The following is a 13,950-nucleotide window of genomic DNA, read 5'->3' as shown; positions in this document are numbered from 1 at the left end:
CAAATTTACTTGTGTTATGATATGTTCTGGTTTGCCCCTTCACCACGCTGACAGTCATATTAGCAAAGTGCTTTGTAAATATTGTCCTGCCTCTAAAACAATGCCTGGTGCTTGTCAGATTGCATCAAAGTACTTACCTGGAATATTTGAAAGCCACATGCATTTTCTCAAGGAAAAAAATGATAGATCAGAAACTTAGCTTAATCTTAGACGAGTCTTCAGATGTAATTGGAAGACCAGCAGTCAATACTTTGGCATCATTTTACGATTCTGCAATGAACAGCAAATGTGTTGTATTTTTAGATACAACTCTAATGAAAGCTTGCCATTGTACAACACCAGCCCTTCTTTTGTCGCGTGGCATACAAAACATAGACAAAGATTGGGTGGAAGTGATACGGCTTTCAACAGACTCAGCAGCCTACATGAAGAAACTTGCTTCAGATGTCAATGCAGCTTATAACCCTAAACTACCACAGTTCAATGATGTCGCTCATCTCATGCATGTTGCAATTGATGCAGCCATGCATTTTGAGTCCATAAATAGTCTCAGGAGGGTACTTACCAAATTTGGAGCCCTATTAATGCATTCTGCCGAACTTCAGAGATCGTTTAGAAGTCTTTCTCTCAGTAATGGTGTAAGTGAAGATAAAGTGTGTAAACCGACTGCTATTGTTCCAACTCGCTGGTATTCTCTGTATGAATGTGCTAAAGTTACGAAATCGTTGTGGCATCATCTCTTAATGTTTATAGACTTACCAACATCCCGAGAGTCAGATAAGGTTCAGGCCATTGCTGAGCTTAGTGATTTACTACATCGTCAACTACTGTATGCTAAACTGACCTTTCTTCTACAAGTTTTACATGCCATACACCAATTCAAAAACAATTCGAGTCACAAGAACCACTCCTACATTGTATGTATCATCTCATATGTGTTAATCTACGAGCCGAATTTTCTCAATAATGTGGTCTGTTTACCTTAGGTGAAGAAACAAATTCTATTTTAAATATGCTTTTTGAGGAGGATGCCATTACCCTAAAATCTGACATGGTTGATTTTGGGAATGTCCTTGCTCAGAAATGGCAAGATACAACAGCTAGAAGTGTAGAAGGAGAAGTACAGCATCTTTGGAAAAGTGCTGTTGTCTTAGACCCTTTTTGAAATGTAGTCAATCACAAATCTTTGAAGACTTCAGCCTAATGTTTTTTTTTAATTTCTAAAGAAAGCAAGAAGGATTTAATTTTTATCTTGAGGAGCCTCTTCCCGACAACCCAGAAATGAAGATTTTGGACTATTGGCTTGGTGTACAAGTTCTGCATCCTTACCTGAGTGCTGCTGTCATACAACTGTTATGTATTTCCACTTGAAGTTGTGATGTTGAGTGAAGTTTTAGTTTGATGCATAACATACCAACATTGAAACGATCATGAAGTAGTCAAGATACACTACTGGTCATGTACTTTAACAAGGACATTGAAGGACACTTCGCTAACTATTAAGAATTAAACACTGTTATGAAAGTTCCTTTTGTACGTGTCATTTTTTGACATTAATATAACCACTTTTAAAATTTTATTAAATGGGGTGAAGCCGGATTTTGCCAGGATTTAAGCTTTTGTAAATTTAGCCCAATTTTTACACCCCGATAAATTTTTTATTACAACAATTTAAATTATAGCCCTAATTTGCAGTAATAGCAAAAATCCTATCAAAGAGCATAAGAGAGAGAATGAAGCGAAAAGACTTAGTCTGAAACAGCAATCTACGAGCCTCTATGGCTCTATTACCACTGTATTCTAAGATATCCTCCAGAGTCTCTGTTATAGCTGAGATAGTAGTCTTTACAGCTTTTATTCAACTATGTCTGCAAGACCACCTAGTGTCACTGAGTTTGACTTATCATGTCTCTCTGGAAAAATGAAACTCTGTTTGCTTCTTGAGGAATAAACTGTGGGGTACAATACAGCTGTTCCAATAATGCAAAAAAATCAGATGCAGCAGGTACTCTCTTACAGGAATGAACAAGAGTTACATTGAAGTGATGGGCGTGGCAATGTATATTGATAGGCTGTCCATTTCTTTCCATTATCTTTGCCATGACTCCATTGTGGTGACCACTCATCACTGATGCACCATCATAGCACTGACTTACGCAACCCTTGATATCAATAGTGATATGCTGTAGACCTTCAAGTACATAAGAGGTGAGAATAGCTGCATTTAGCTCATCACATTTTGTATATAATATGAGTCCCTCACAAACACATTCATCCATTACATATCTCAGTACTAGCACCAGCTGTTCCCTTTTGGATATATCCATCGTTTCATCAACATTTAGAGTATAGTAAATAGCTGATTTAATCTCTGAAACAATGTATTCCATCACCTTTCCTGCAAGTACTGATGTCATGCTATTTTGGTAATCTTGATCTAACTGTGTGGCATTCTTTGGGCCAGACTGTATCCTCTGTTGCAGAAGCGAAATTTGGCGTGACTGTAGCTGAACAATGCTTTTAAAGTTGCGAACACTGATAGAATCTTTAGCATTCTGGACTTCATGATGGCCACATAAGGCTAAACCTTGCAGGCTACAAAACAATATCCCTCCAACAGATGCCTAACATACTCTCTGTTCTTTTCTACTTTCTTCAATATGCCTACTTCCAACTGATTAACAATTGAAGAGTCATTAGCTAAAGTAGTTTGGCCTTCATGAAAGAGTAGCATCCTTAAGCTTTGATGACATTTGGTGTACTTGAACGCCTACTTCTTTACCTCGAGCGCGATTCCAATTTGAGTAGCCTGTAGAAGTAAATGACTTATCCCCATTCACACTAAAAAAGCAGCAAGGAAGACAATAAATGCAATCCTTTGATATGAACTATTGAAGCCAGGAGTATATAGTCCTTATACCAGCTGGATTGAAAAGACCTATTCACACTTCCATATCGTTTAGGAAGTGTTCCTTCTGGCTGTACTAGACTGGAGTTGTTATTTTTTGCTTTGTCATCTAGAAGTGAAGAACTAGAACTAGAGGTAGAATCTGTTGGCTGAGATTCCTGAGTAACTGTGATGTAGCAATATGCCAAACTTTGAAGAATTTTTAATAGTACATTAAGTGCCACCAGATATTCAAGCAGATCTGATTACGTTAATAAGTCCATAATGTATAGAAATTATGTGTAGGCCACTGACACAGAGATTATTACACTTACTGCAATGTTAGGTATATCCATATATTCACTTCACTTACTGCTACTTTTGTTGGATGGCCTAGATGTGGAACCCTAACTTTATATGACATTCCTTGTGATACTAATACACCTTCTTTGTATTTGAAGCAAGTGGGTGCTAATCATTTCCAAGCAGTTAAGTCCATTAATATTTCTTAAGCATTGATTGTTAGTGGAAAGTTGGTATGGTGAATGGGAGGTCCATCATCTTAAAAACATTGGTTGTTTAATGTGACTTCTTTGTCAGTACATGTGCAATGTGAATGATTTGTGAGTGTGTGTGAAAACCAGTGGTGCATATCCACCCAGTATTGCTCAGTACAAAGGGATCTAACTCAATTCAGGAAGTGAGATTTATCAATGTACGACAGTGAATATTGATTATTTGTTGCTATAATGGACAGGAGGGTGTGAAAGAGGTGTACTGGCATTGATCCAAATTTGTGTGACTATCATTTATGTAGGACAGAGGGTTAGGAAGAGAGGAAACTGTCATTATGAAATCTGGATCTTGTTTGTGGCTTGTACTACATGTTTATTACAAATAAGAGGTGCTTATGGGTTGTGGCTGTGCTAAAAAATTTTGAAGTCCTGACAATAAAAATTATTTAGTAACATTAAAAATTGTTTTTAAACATGTAATATTTTTCAAGCAGTGATTCTGTATGTATAATAATGGTCATCATGCATGTTAATGCTGCCATTAATGCTGTGCGCATTATTAAGTTAATGCCTGCCAGTGGATGTTGTGCATTTGAATGATGCTGCCATCAGTTCTTTGCACATGTTATATGCTTGCCAGCTGATGTTGTGCATCTTTTATTAATGATTGTTGTAACGTGCATGTTCTCATTAATGAAAAATATTGTTTGCACATTGGAAATACTTCATGTACACAATGATTCAGGTCATGAAAGTAACTTAACTGAGGATAGCATTAGTAAGCAATATTATGTCTGAAATACATGCAAGCACATACATGTATGATCCAATCAGAAACATTGTAGATGCTACCATTATCATTTTTAGTTAGTATGTCACATTCATACATTTTACAGGTACTTGCTTGGCACAATGACTAAAATGTGGTGCTAAATTTTGAAATTTGATGTGATTGGTAATAAAGTTTGTTCACCATTACTATTTGTGCTATTGTTATTACTGTACAGGTATAAAATGTTGTGATGTATTAAATTTCTCGTAATTTGTCGGTGACTTCTCAGCCACAAAAGTTAATACCTTGGAAATGTATGTGCAGCATGAGAACATCAATGACTCAATGCAAGTGCACGTGCAAATGCGAGAAACTTAAACCCCTCAAAATTAAAGAATTGAGAGCTTTTGACTAAAACACGAAATTTTATACCCTTGAAATTTTCTACACATACAATATTAGCCTGTGAGTGTACATTGCTTGCTTTTGATTTGTTTCTATCACTATGCTTTACAGGTAATTACAGCTGGAAATGATTTTCTGATTCGGCAATACTTTTGGAATTTGCAATATAATGAAAGGCAATTCTGTATTTAAATTGTTATAACTAAATTTATTTATTGAATGTAACTTAATGTTTTGTTGCAGCTCCTAGATTAGTAGTTGTATCACACGGTAGGAGGTGCCAGTTTATATTGGTATAGGTTATATGCTACTGTGCATAGGAATATGTAGTAAGATGGAGGGTATTGTGAGATGTCTTATGTACTTTGTTATAGGTTATGATTCTAGGTTACATACTGTATATTTGTTTGATGATTGTACCACACTGCAGGAGGCACAAGTTTCCAACTGCATCCATGTTTCACATTGTCATTGTCTTAGCAATGGAATATGTAGTAAGATTTATGTAGAATGTTGTGAGGTTCCAGTGGCTTATTATTGTGTTACAGATTATGATCAAAGGCTATGATTCTTTTTGATGATTAATGTTGATTACCTGATTAACCATGGCCACAGTAAGCATTTACTTTACTTGTTAATATAATTAAGTAATGTACATAACATGTATTTGTATGGTAGCAATATTAAAGCTGAAGTATCGAATTGTTTTGCGTTGTTGAACAAACACTAATTTTAAGCATTGCTATTATAATTTCTGTTTTGGCTTTACGCTTAAAGATATTTCACTTTTCTAAAGTTTTCAATTTAAAAAGTTAACTTATACGTGTACATACAAGTCTAATAAAAATTATAGTTCTTTGTTGTATTAGCGTAACTATTCCTCTTGCCCCTGGCTTTTCTCCTGGTTCTTGAAACATTGTAAATTTTTTTGAGTTATAACCTGCATTTTTCATGCATATCAATTAACCATCTCTCTATTTCATTTTTCTATAGTACAACAATTTGTCTTTCAATTGGCGAGGTTGCCATATCACAATTTGTCTATGCCTTTGCAGAGCAGCATCATCTCCAACTGGATGGAGTCCTGGAGCAGCAGGGGGAAGTGGCAGAGGACCTGCAGCAACTGGTGGTGGACCTCTAGCCAGAAGTGGAGGACCACCAGCAACTGTTAGTGGACCTCCAGCCATCGGTGGAGGACCTCCAGCCAGGAGTGGAAGACATCCAGCCACTGGTGGAGGACCACCAGCAACTAATGGAGGACTTCCAGCTACTGGAGGTGGCAGAGGAATTGGTGGTGGAGGTGGAGGACGGGGAGGACCAGCATCATCTTGTGGTGGTGGTGGCGGGCCTCCAGATGGTGGTTAAGGCCCACCATCTACTGGTGGTGGTGGTGGAGCAGGACCTCTATGATGTTCACATAATCCATAAACTATAAGATGACAAAATGATAGCTAATGTAAGTTTATAAGTGAACTGACTTGCTTCTTTTTCACAAGAAAACTGTAAATGTTTGAGAGATTTGAGTGCAAAAATGGTAACCGAAGCTGAATGTAAACTGAAATTGTTTAAAAAAAGACAATTGATGTTATGTGTTGTCAATAATGATTAATAAATTATGAGCTAGGCTATGAATACAATTAATGATGCAAAAACTGAAAAATAATGATTGTATCACAGCTGTTTTTATAATGCTGTAAACTCTTATGGTTCTTACTTCAAAATTCTTTCCTAGCAGTAATGAACTGATGCCTAAGGAAAAAATTATAATTATCAATAAAAAGGATTATTAATTAACGAAGTTCAATAAAAAGCATGGAAACAAGAAAAGGAAAAAATTTCTATTAAATAAGAGTAGTGTTGTCAAAATATAAAAGAAACAAGGGGGTTTAGTCAATCATAATAATAATTAATAGTCCAATTAATGATAGTAAACGTTAATTAATAAAGGAATAATTTATACATAAAAATTAAAAAAAAATTTCAAATCCTACTTTGCAGAATTTTATGTAGTAGTATTGCTCCGGCTTTAAAATGACAAACTTTAGTGAAGGTATGATAACCAAACTGCTTACTTCCAGCCTACACAAGCGTAGCGATTCCAATAACAATTCCTTAAAAAGAACATACATTAACATTTTACTTTTTTGATGTTGTACTTAGTTACAAAATTAAAGAATGCATAAGCCAAATTATTATCCATAATTTAGATTTTTAAATTGTGATGACAGTAATTTAGTTAATCAATACAAGCTAAAGAGTCTTATTTATATTTATCAAGAAAATTTACATCGTAGTAACGTAGTGGAGCAATCGATAGATACAGAGTTATAATTATAGTTTAAATTCTATTCATGTTGTGGTCTGTCTATCATCATTTTCTGCAAAGTAGGGTTTCAAATTTTTGTATTATTATATGACTGAATTAATTTTTTTTAAATTCATGTTTATTATTATTAATTGAACTACCGTAGGACGACTAATTTTTGCAAATGCTAACCAACAGCAACCATAATTACCATACATATAGAGATGCAATTTTAATTGAAAAGGACATGATTTTGAAGTAGAGCGCCTGGCTGTAGTGTTCATCTTGTTGTTACTAATCGTTGGTCTCTTTGAAGCTGCTAAAACTAGGTCTTTTCTTCAGTTGCGTCTGCTTATCTCTGGACTTTCAACCCATTTTCACGGGTGTTTCGAATGAATTATTCATGGACATTTAGTTTCCGCAGAAAAATTTTTGAAATTTTATGGTTGCCATGGTGACACTGTGCATAACAACCTTTTAAATAGATTTTTTACTATCTTGTGGTGGAGCTACAGGGTCAAAATGGAGTCTAATTGTTTTAGCAAAACGAGAGCTTCAAGTAGCTCTTGTTCCATGTTACTAAGACTTTCTGGTCAAAAGTTATGGATGAAAAAGGGTGGAACTTACACATGAGTCTTTTAGCTAACTGAAGGTTTTCTCTGAAGTAAGGAACTACTCATAAGGTAGCCTTATGTAACCCCTTTACAAGTAGACTGTTGCTGTACTGCCACGTTTTTGTCTGTTACCATACCAGAGTAAACTGTGTAACGGTATGTGGCCACCTGGAGCTAAAGGTATTTATGGACAGGTACTTAAGGGAGGGGCTTTTGCCTTTCTTTTCTTTAAAACAGAGTTCAAGAGTGACATTAAGAGGTTGAATGGGTAAATGGGATAGTTTAATAGATTTGACAACTATATTACATGTATATAATTCCTTAGTGAGGTTTACTTATTTGAAAGTAAAGAAGTCTGGGCTGTTATATTACAAAGGTGACTCTATTTTCTTTATGTGTTCAATAATGCCATGGAAACTACTTTATTCAAGGTTTTCCTCTCTTTTTTCCTCTATTCGTCCCACTCCCCTCCCTATATTCCACCTCCCAACCTTTATTCGTTCTAGTACTTTTGGCACGTCTGATGTCTCACAGCTCTCATTTGTATGCTCCCTCCACTCTACTAGATTAATAGAAGTAAGCATTACTCTTCTGTCCTTGGCTCTTTTATCTTTCTCTACAAAATAGCATAGCATCAATCACTAAACCACTTTGGATGGACTTCGTCACTATTCTGCTAGATACCTATTGCAAATTCTTCTTGCAATGGTTCTTTGAACTTTGTGAAACAGCAAGACACTCTGTACTGACCTATTTTTTCTACCACAAAGGCAACAGAGCTTCTCTAACAATCATTCATGTGTCATTTTGAGTGCTATATTAATGTCCTTAGCAATACTCTTCTCTTTTGTGATGATTAATGGTCACACCTCACTAACCAATGTTGTACCTACCGCAACTATTCTATTTATAAACTAAATGTCCAGTTAAAACACCCGTGTTTTGTTGACTTTAATAGGTGTGGTTAGTTTAGCATCTTGGCCGGCAATGATTTGCAGCAACGAGGAGGTTGAGTTCCTTTCAAGAAGCTAACAGATGAAGAACGTGCTGCTATTAGTGCATTTGCCATTGAGCATGGTAAAACTGAAGCTGCCAAATAAAATAAAGTTAATGAGAGCACTGTGAGGGGTATCAAGAGAAAATATGAAGAGGCTTGTGACAATGAAGACTCCACAGTAACTTCACTGCCAAAAGGAAGGCGAGGTAGGTCCTTTGTCCTTGGGGAAGACAAGGACCGTGAAGTACAGGACTTCATCAGGGCACAGTAAAACAATGGAGCAGTTGTGATAAAATCAACTGTCATTGCAATTGGTAAAGGTGTCGTAATGAGACAGAACAAACTCTTAAGGAATTTGGTGGCCAAATGAACCTCACAAAACACTGGGCAGAATCAATTCTGCATTGGATGAAGTTTGTTAAACGAAGAGGTTCAGCAGAAGTCCATGTACTTGGTGACACCTTTGAATGTTTAAAACAAAATTTCCTTTCCGATATAGAGATGGCAGCGGGAGTGGAGGATATTCCTAGTCAATTGACAATCAATTAGGACCAGAAACGAATATCTGTTGTGCCTGGGTCATCCTGGACTATGTCTCCATCTGGTTCAAGACGTGTAGAAATTGTGGGTTTGGGTGATAAGAGACAAATCACCGCTGTATTTGGAGCATGACTCAGTGGAGATTTTTTATACCAACCCAATTAATTTATACTGGGAAAACTTCTACTTGTCACCCAAATGGTGTTACTTTCCCAGCAGACTGGCACATTACCCACATTGAAAACCACTGGGCAAATGAAAGCACAATGAAGGACTACATTACTAATGTCATTGTGCCATACATTGAGAAGATTAGGTCCCAAATACCACAAAGCTGTGTCGCATCTCCACAGCCAGCCTTGGTCATTTTTGATGGTTTTTAAGGTCAGATGTGCCAGTCTACCAATGACCTCTTAATGGAAAATAACATTCATTTGGTACATGTGTCACCAAATTGTACCGATAGGCTAGAGCCATTGGACATTTTGGTGAACAAACCTTGCAAGGACTTCATGAGGAACAAGTTCATGGAGTGGTACTCACTTAAAGTATGTGAAGCCTTTGAAAACACTCGAAACCCTAGCCAGACATTACACCAAAAGCTGTCTACCATGAAGCCTCTTGGGGCACAATGGCTTCAATTGTTTTACAACTATATGCAAGCCAATCCAGATATAATTAAAAATGGGTTGAGATCGGCAGACGTATGTGTTACATAATAATCTATTATACATGTACATGTAGAAGAATACAAATTTATACACGTACTTGATCACTTGATCATGATGTGTCTTCTGGGAAAGTCAGAGATAATTATTACAGTATAGTAGTAATGAAACCACAAAAGTGTTGTGGTACATAGTACAAAAAATATAAAACTCTTGATTCTATTGATAATAATGGAATTAAGATTAGGGATGGAAGGTGGGCCCAGAAGTAAAATCTCACTCATTGAAGGGAGATTCCTAGTGGCATATAAATTTAATGTATTTACGTACAGTACATATAATTATTGTGTTTATAATGTGTGTTATGTGTGATGGGATTGTATGATTTACGTATTTGTAAGAATGTCTCAGACTAGATGTGTGAATAATGTATGTACATGCATTTCTCTCTTTCTATGAACAAATCATGCTCTTCGGAGTGATACAAGATCAACAATAATCACGCTCTTTGGAGTGATCATACGAGATCAATATTAATCAAGCTGTTCGGAGTGATGATACAAGATCAATATTAATTGCACTCTTAGAAGTGATGATACAAGATTAATATCAATCACGCTCTTCGGAGTGATGATACAAGATCAATATTAATCACACTCTACAGAGTGATGATACAAGATGAACTTATTTTGTGTATTATGTTTTATATTTATATGTATGATGATGTGTTTGAATTGTACTGTATAGCTAGAAAATTTGAAGTGTTGAAGGCTTTTAACAATTGTGCATGCTGCTGCTGCTAAATTTTTGGCAATACATGGACCCCAATTTGACATGCCTTTGTGAAGTAAGCGTACTGCCCACAGCTTTGTTAGGCAGTAGGGACATTTATTATACCAAAGTCTCCAAAATTTTACTCCAAATTTTCTAATTGTACTGTTAAAGTACTTCATTTAAAAAAAATACTATAGTACAGAACTAAAAATATGGCTTAAAATATGGCTTAAAAATATGGTTTATAAGAATTATAATAATAATGTACATGTACAGTAGTAATAAATAAAATTAATAAATAAATAGGCCTATTTTTAACTTAATATCTATATCTGTAATTACGTCTATTACTATTATTTATAATGAAACTAAGTATTTCGAGGAGCAGTTCCAAATCATTTGCTGTGTGGGTGTCTTCTTTTCACCAGCCTCGTTGGCTCCAAAATCCCCTCCTTCTTCCTTGTCCTCTTCCTCTCCACCTTCCACAACCTAGTCCTTGTTGACCTCTCCTACTTTCTCCTCTTCCACCTCCCATACATTGTCCAACTCCCCTGCCTCTTCCCCGTCCCAGCTGTGGCTCTACAGCTCCTCCATCAGCTTGGTTGTCATCGCCACCACATACATCATTGTGGTGATGACCAACTTCACCACCTATTCCTGCATCTCTACCACCCCGGAGAGGAGAACCAGCTTGACCACGAGGAAGCTGATGAGCAGGTGGCGGTGGCAAATTGGCAGAATTGCCATCTCTTTGTGGAGAATCCTCTATCTAATCCTGTACAAGTAAAGAAATGTAACTGAAGAAGTAAGTTTCAAAAGAAATACTTACATCCAAAAGGAGATTCATCTCAGATTCTGTTTGCCACAAACCTTCAGCCATTTTTATTAAAAATAATTGTGCCAAAAATCAAAACATTATTGACTATTATGAGCGGACTTAACAGTACACTGGTACTGTAAAGAGCAATAGAGAGCAATAGGCAGGACAACTAAGAAGAGGAGAATAAAGCTTTGTTGAGGGACAGTCCTGACACCCAAAAATACAATTAATAAAAAGTGGTAATTTTTTTAATACATAAAATAATTATTTTTATTAAATGAAACTACAGCAGATACAGTGATTGCATAGATGTATCAAATAATATAAATTTAATTATGTGTATAGTTGATGTACATAATGTCATCACTCCAAAGGGTGAGAGATTCTATTCATCTTTTATCACTCCGAAGAGCGAGATTCTATTGATCTTCTATCAGCACACCTAACAGAGAGATTTTATTGATCATTTATCATCGCTCCAAAGAGCGAGATTCCATTGATCTTTTATCATCACTCCGAAGAGCAAGATATTGTTCAGAGAGAAAGAAAAAATTTACCTATGTACAAAACAAACACAATTATATAATACTGGCATTGGATTACACTTATTGTACTGTTCTTCAGTGACATTAGAGCAGACACTGCCATCAGTGCTTCTTAAAAGATCTGCAACTTTGGCAATTAGTTCATTACTTCCTCCTATAAACATAAATCTGCAAAATACCTCAAGACCACCTTGAACCAAATCACTCGAGAACCTGCTAGTACCCTTTACACAAAACATTTTATTACTGTACTAGATTTGCTTAAAGACAACCAGCATAGCCTTGCCATCATTTTTGGGACATGTCCCACTATGGTACCTGACTTGCATACAGCTACTGCATAACAGTCATGAGGGTTGTTCATTTGTGGGCTACACACCAGCTCCTCACCTATACAAAGCTCCCATATATCTTTGTAAACATGAAGACCATAAATACAGCTAGATACATCAAACATAGTGCTGTATTAATGATTTTCACAGCTGAGATACCTTCCCTCCTAATGTAAACATGTGGTCAATTGTCATAGCAACTATCTAATCGTTTCCATAAAAATTTTTATTAGCATTCGCGAAAATTAGTTGTCCTACGGTATTAATTATTATTATGGTTGAACTCAACCCCCTTGTTTCTTTTACTTTTTGACAACCCTACTTTATAATTTTTTAAATTTCTTTTCTATTTCCATACTAGAATATCCTGCTGTTCAGTTAATGAAACCGGATAGTATTAACTGGCTCCGTGCTAATTCAGTGCAGCGCTTTTTTCATGGATTTTGTGTCACTTTTTTTGCTACGTATGACAGCTGCATGTTGAGATTCATGGTATCTTTTCAAATGCTACAGATATGGTGCCTTATGTATACAAGTACTATCATTATATTTGTAGTATTTCAAAATGTTTTTCTTTGCTCCACACAAGTTACACTGGGCAGCCTTATCATCTGATGTTACTGTTGAGTAGTTTAACCAAGATACACTTCTTTTTATACTTTGCCTCGCTAAGTTAAATGGCAGGGTACTTTGATGGGTACTTAAATGAACAAGCTTCTAGCTCTAGTGTCGCATGAGATGAGTTGGGCTCTGAACTGACTTCTTGACTGGAAAATGACAAAACCATAGCTTGTTTATGGAGTAGCTACAGTAGCTAATGAATTTAAATCTTATCTAGCTGTTAGTACAAGACTAAAACTTCACAATAGACCACAGTGATTGTCTAGTAGTCCACTCACGAAATATAAAACTTTTAAATTTTTAAAAATTTAATTAACTGAAATAAATAGGTGCTCATGGCTAATTATTAATAAAGTAATAATTAATAAGAATGGCTAGTTAATTGTAATAAATGGGTGCGGTTATCATATCAAACAGCCCCTCTAAAAAGGTTACTATCAATATCTGCAAATATCAGTAAAATATCAATCACTTTGACGCATGGCCCATCCCTACCGACGAGTATACTTGTCGGTGTTTTCTATGTGTATAAATTACTATCATTATTATTACACAACTATACAGAGCATACAAAATATACAATGATAAAACACTTAACCAACAGGAAACAAAAAGGTTGCAAAAGTGCTGAAGGACTGAAAGAAAGCAGCCTCTATTAAGTAATATGGTAGAAGAGTAGAGGAAGGGAAGGAGTGGAATAGGAAAAAAGGAAGCAATGACAAAACAAAGAAATACACATACTATGAAAAATAAAGAACAGAGGGTTTAGAAATATAACATTTGGCACAGTGACAACATACATGAAAGGTACATGAATTACAAGGGTCAAACTTATTTAGAAAATGTTCATAAAAATAAGATTTAATAATAGACTTTAATGTAGAGAAAGATAGTGAAAGATAGAGAGGGGGAAGAGAATTATTGACAACAAGAAGCCGGTTAAAATCAAAAAATCTAGATAACATATCTCGAGTGTAGGTATGCTTTAATTTGTGAAAGTTAAAAATCTGATCTTGCCTACACAAAATGATACATAGTCCAAAATATCAAAACTAGTGGAGTGTTCCTTTAGACTCTTCAGGAAGAAAAACAGATGATTGAGCTGAAGGATATACTTAAGAGGAACAGGTCCAGGTAGAGCAGTTAAGTTTTGTA

General features: G+C 35.8%; 1 protein-coding gene and 1 long non-coding RNA gene across 4 annotated transcripts in view; both read left to right on the top strand.

Annotated features, from left to right (window-relative positions):
* The window catches only part of LOC105316821 (anther-specific protein SF18-like), a 16,277-nt gene extending 10,333 nt beyond the window's left edge, over positions 1 to 5,944 (top strand). The window contains exon 2 of the mRNA XM_011412033.1: positions 5,573 to 5,944. Coding sequence (XP_011410335.1) covers positions 5,573 to 5,944 — 372 coding nt within the window. The remainder of the gene's footprint in view (positions 1 to 5,572) is intronic.
* A 1,556-nt stretch (positions 5,945 to 7,500) lies between these two features.
* LOC109580401 (uncharacterized) lies at positions 7,501 to 8,313 on the top strand. 3 transcript variants are annotated; one of them, XR_002184223.1, is made up of 5 exons: positions 7,501 to 7,548; positions 7,597 to 7,678; positions 7,736 to 7,874; positions 8,005 to 8,074; positions 8,126 to 8,313. It is a non-coding gene; the product is annotated as an uncharacterized LOC109580401 (long non-coding RNA). The 3 variants fall into 3 exon arrangements; XR_002184224.1 differs by having other exon boundaries at positions 7,594 to 7,678; XR_002184225.1 differs by lacking the exons at positions 8,005 to 8,074; positions 8,126 to 8,313 and adding an exon at positions 7,930 to 7,960.
* The last annotated feature ends 5,637 nt before the right edge of the window (positions 8,314 to 13,950 follow it).

The sequence above is a fragment of the Amphimedon queenslandica genome, unplaced genomic scaffold (genome assembly GCF_000090795.2).
Source record: "Amphimedon queenslandica unplaced genomic scaffold, v1.1 AMPQUscaffold_13493, whole genome shotgun sequence".
Classification (NCBI taxonomy): domain Eukaryota; kingdom Metazoa; phylum Porifera; class Demospongiae; order Haplosclerida; family Niphatidae; genus Amphimedon; species Amphimedon queenslandica.
The sequence above is the reverse complement of the archived record's forward strand: the minus strand, read 5'-3'. Positions and strand labels throughout refer to the sequence as shown.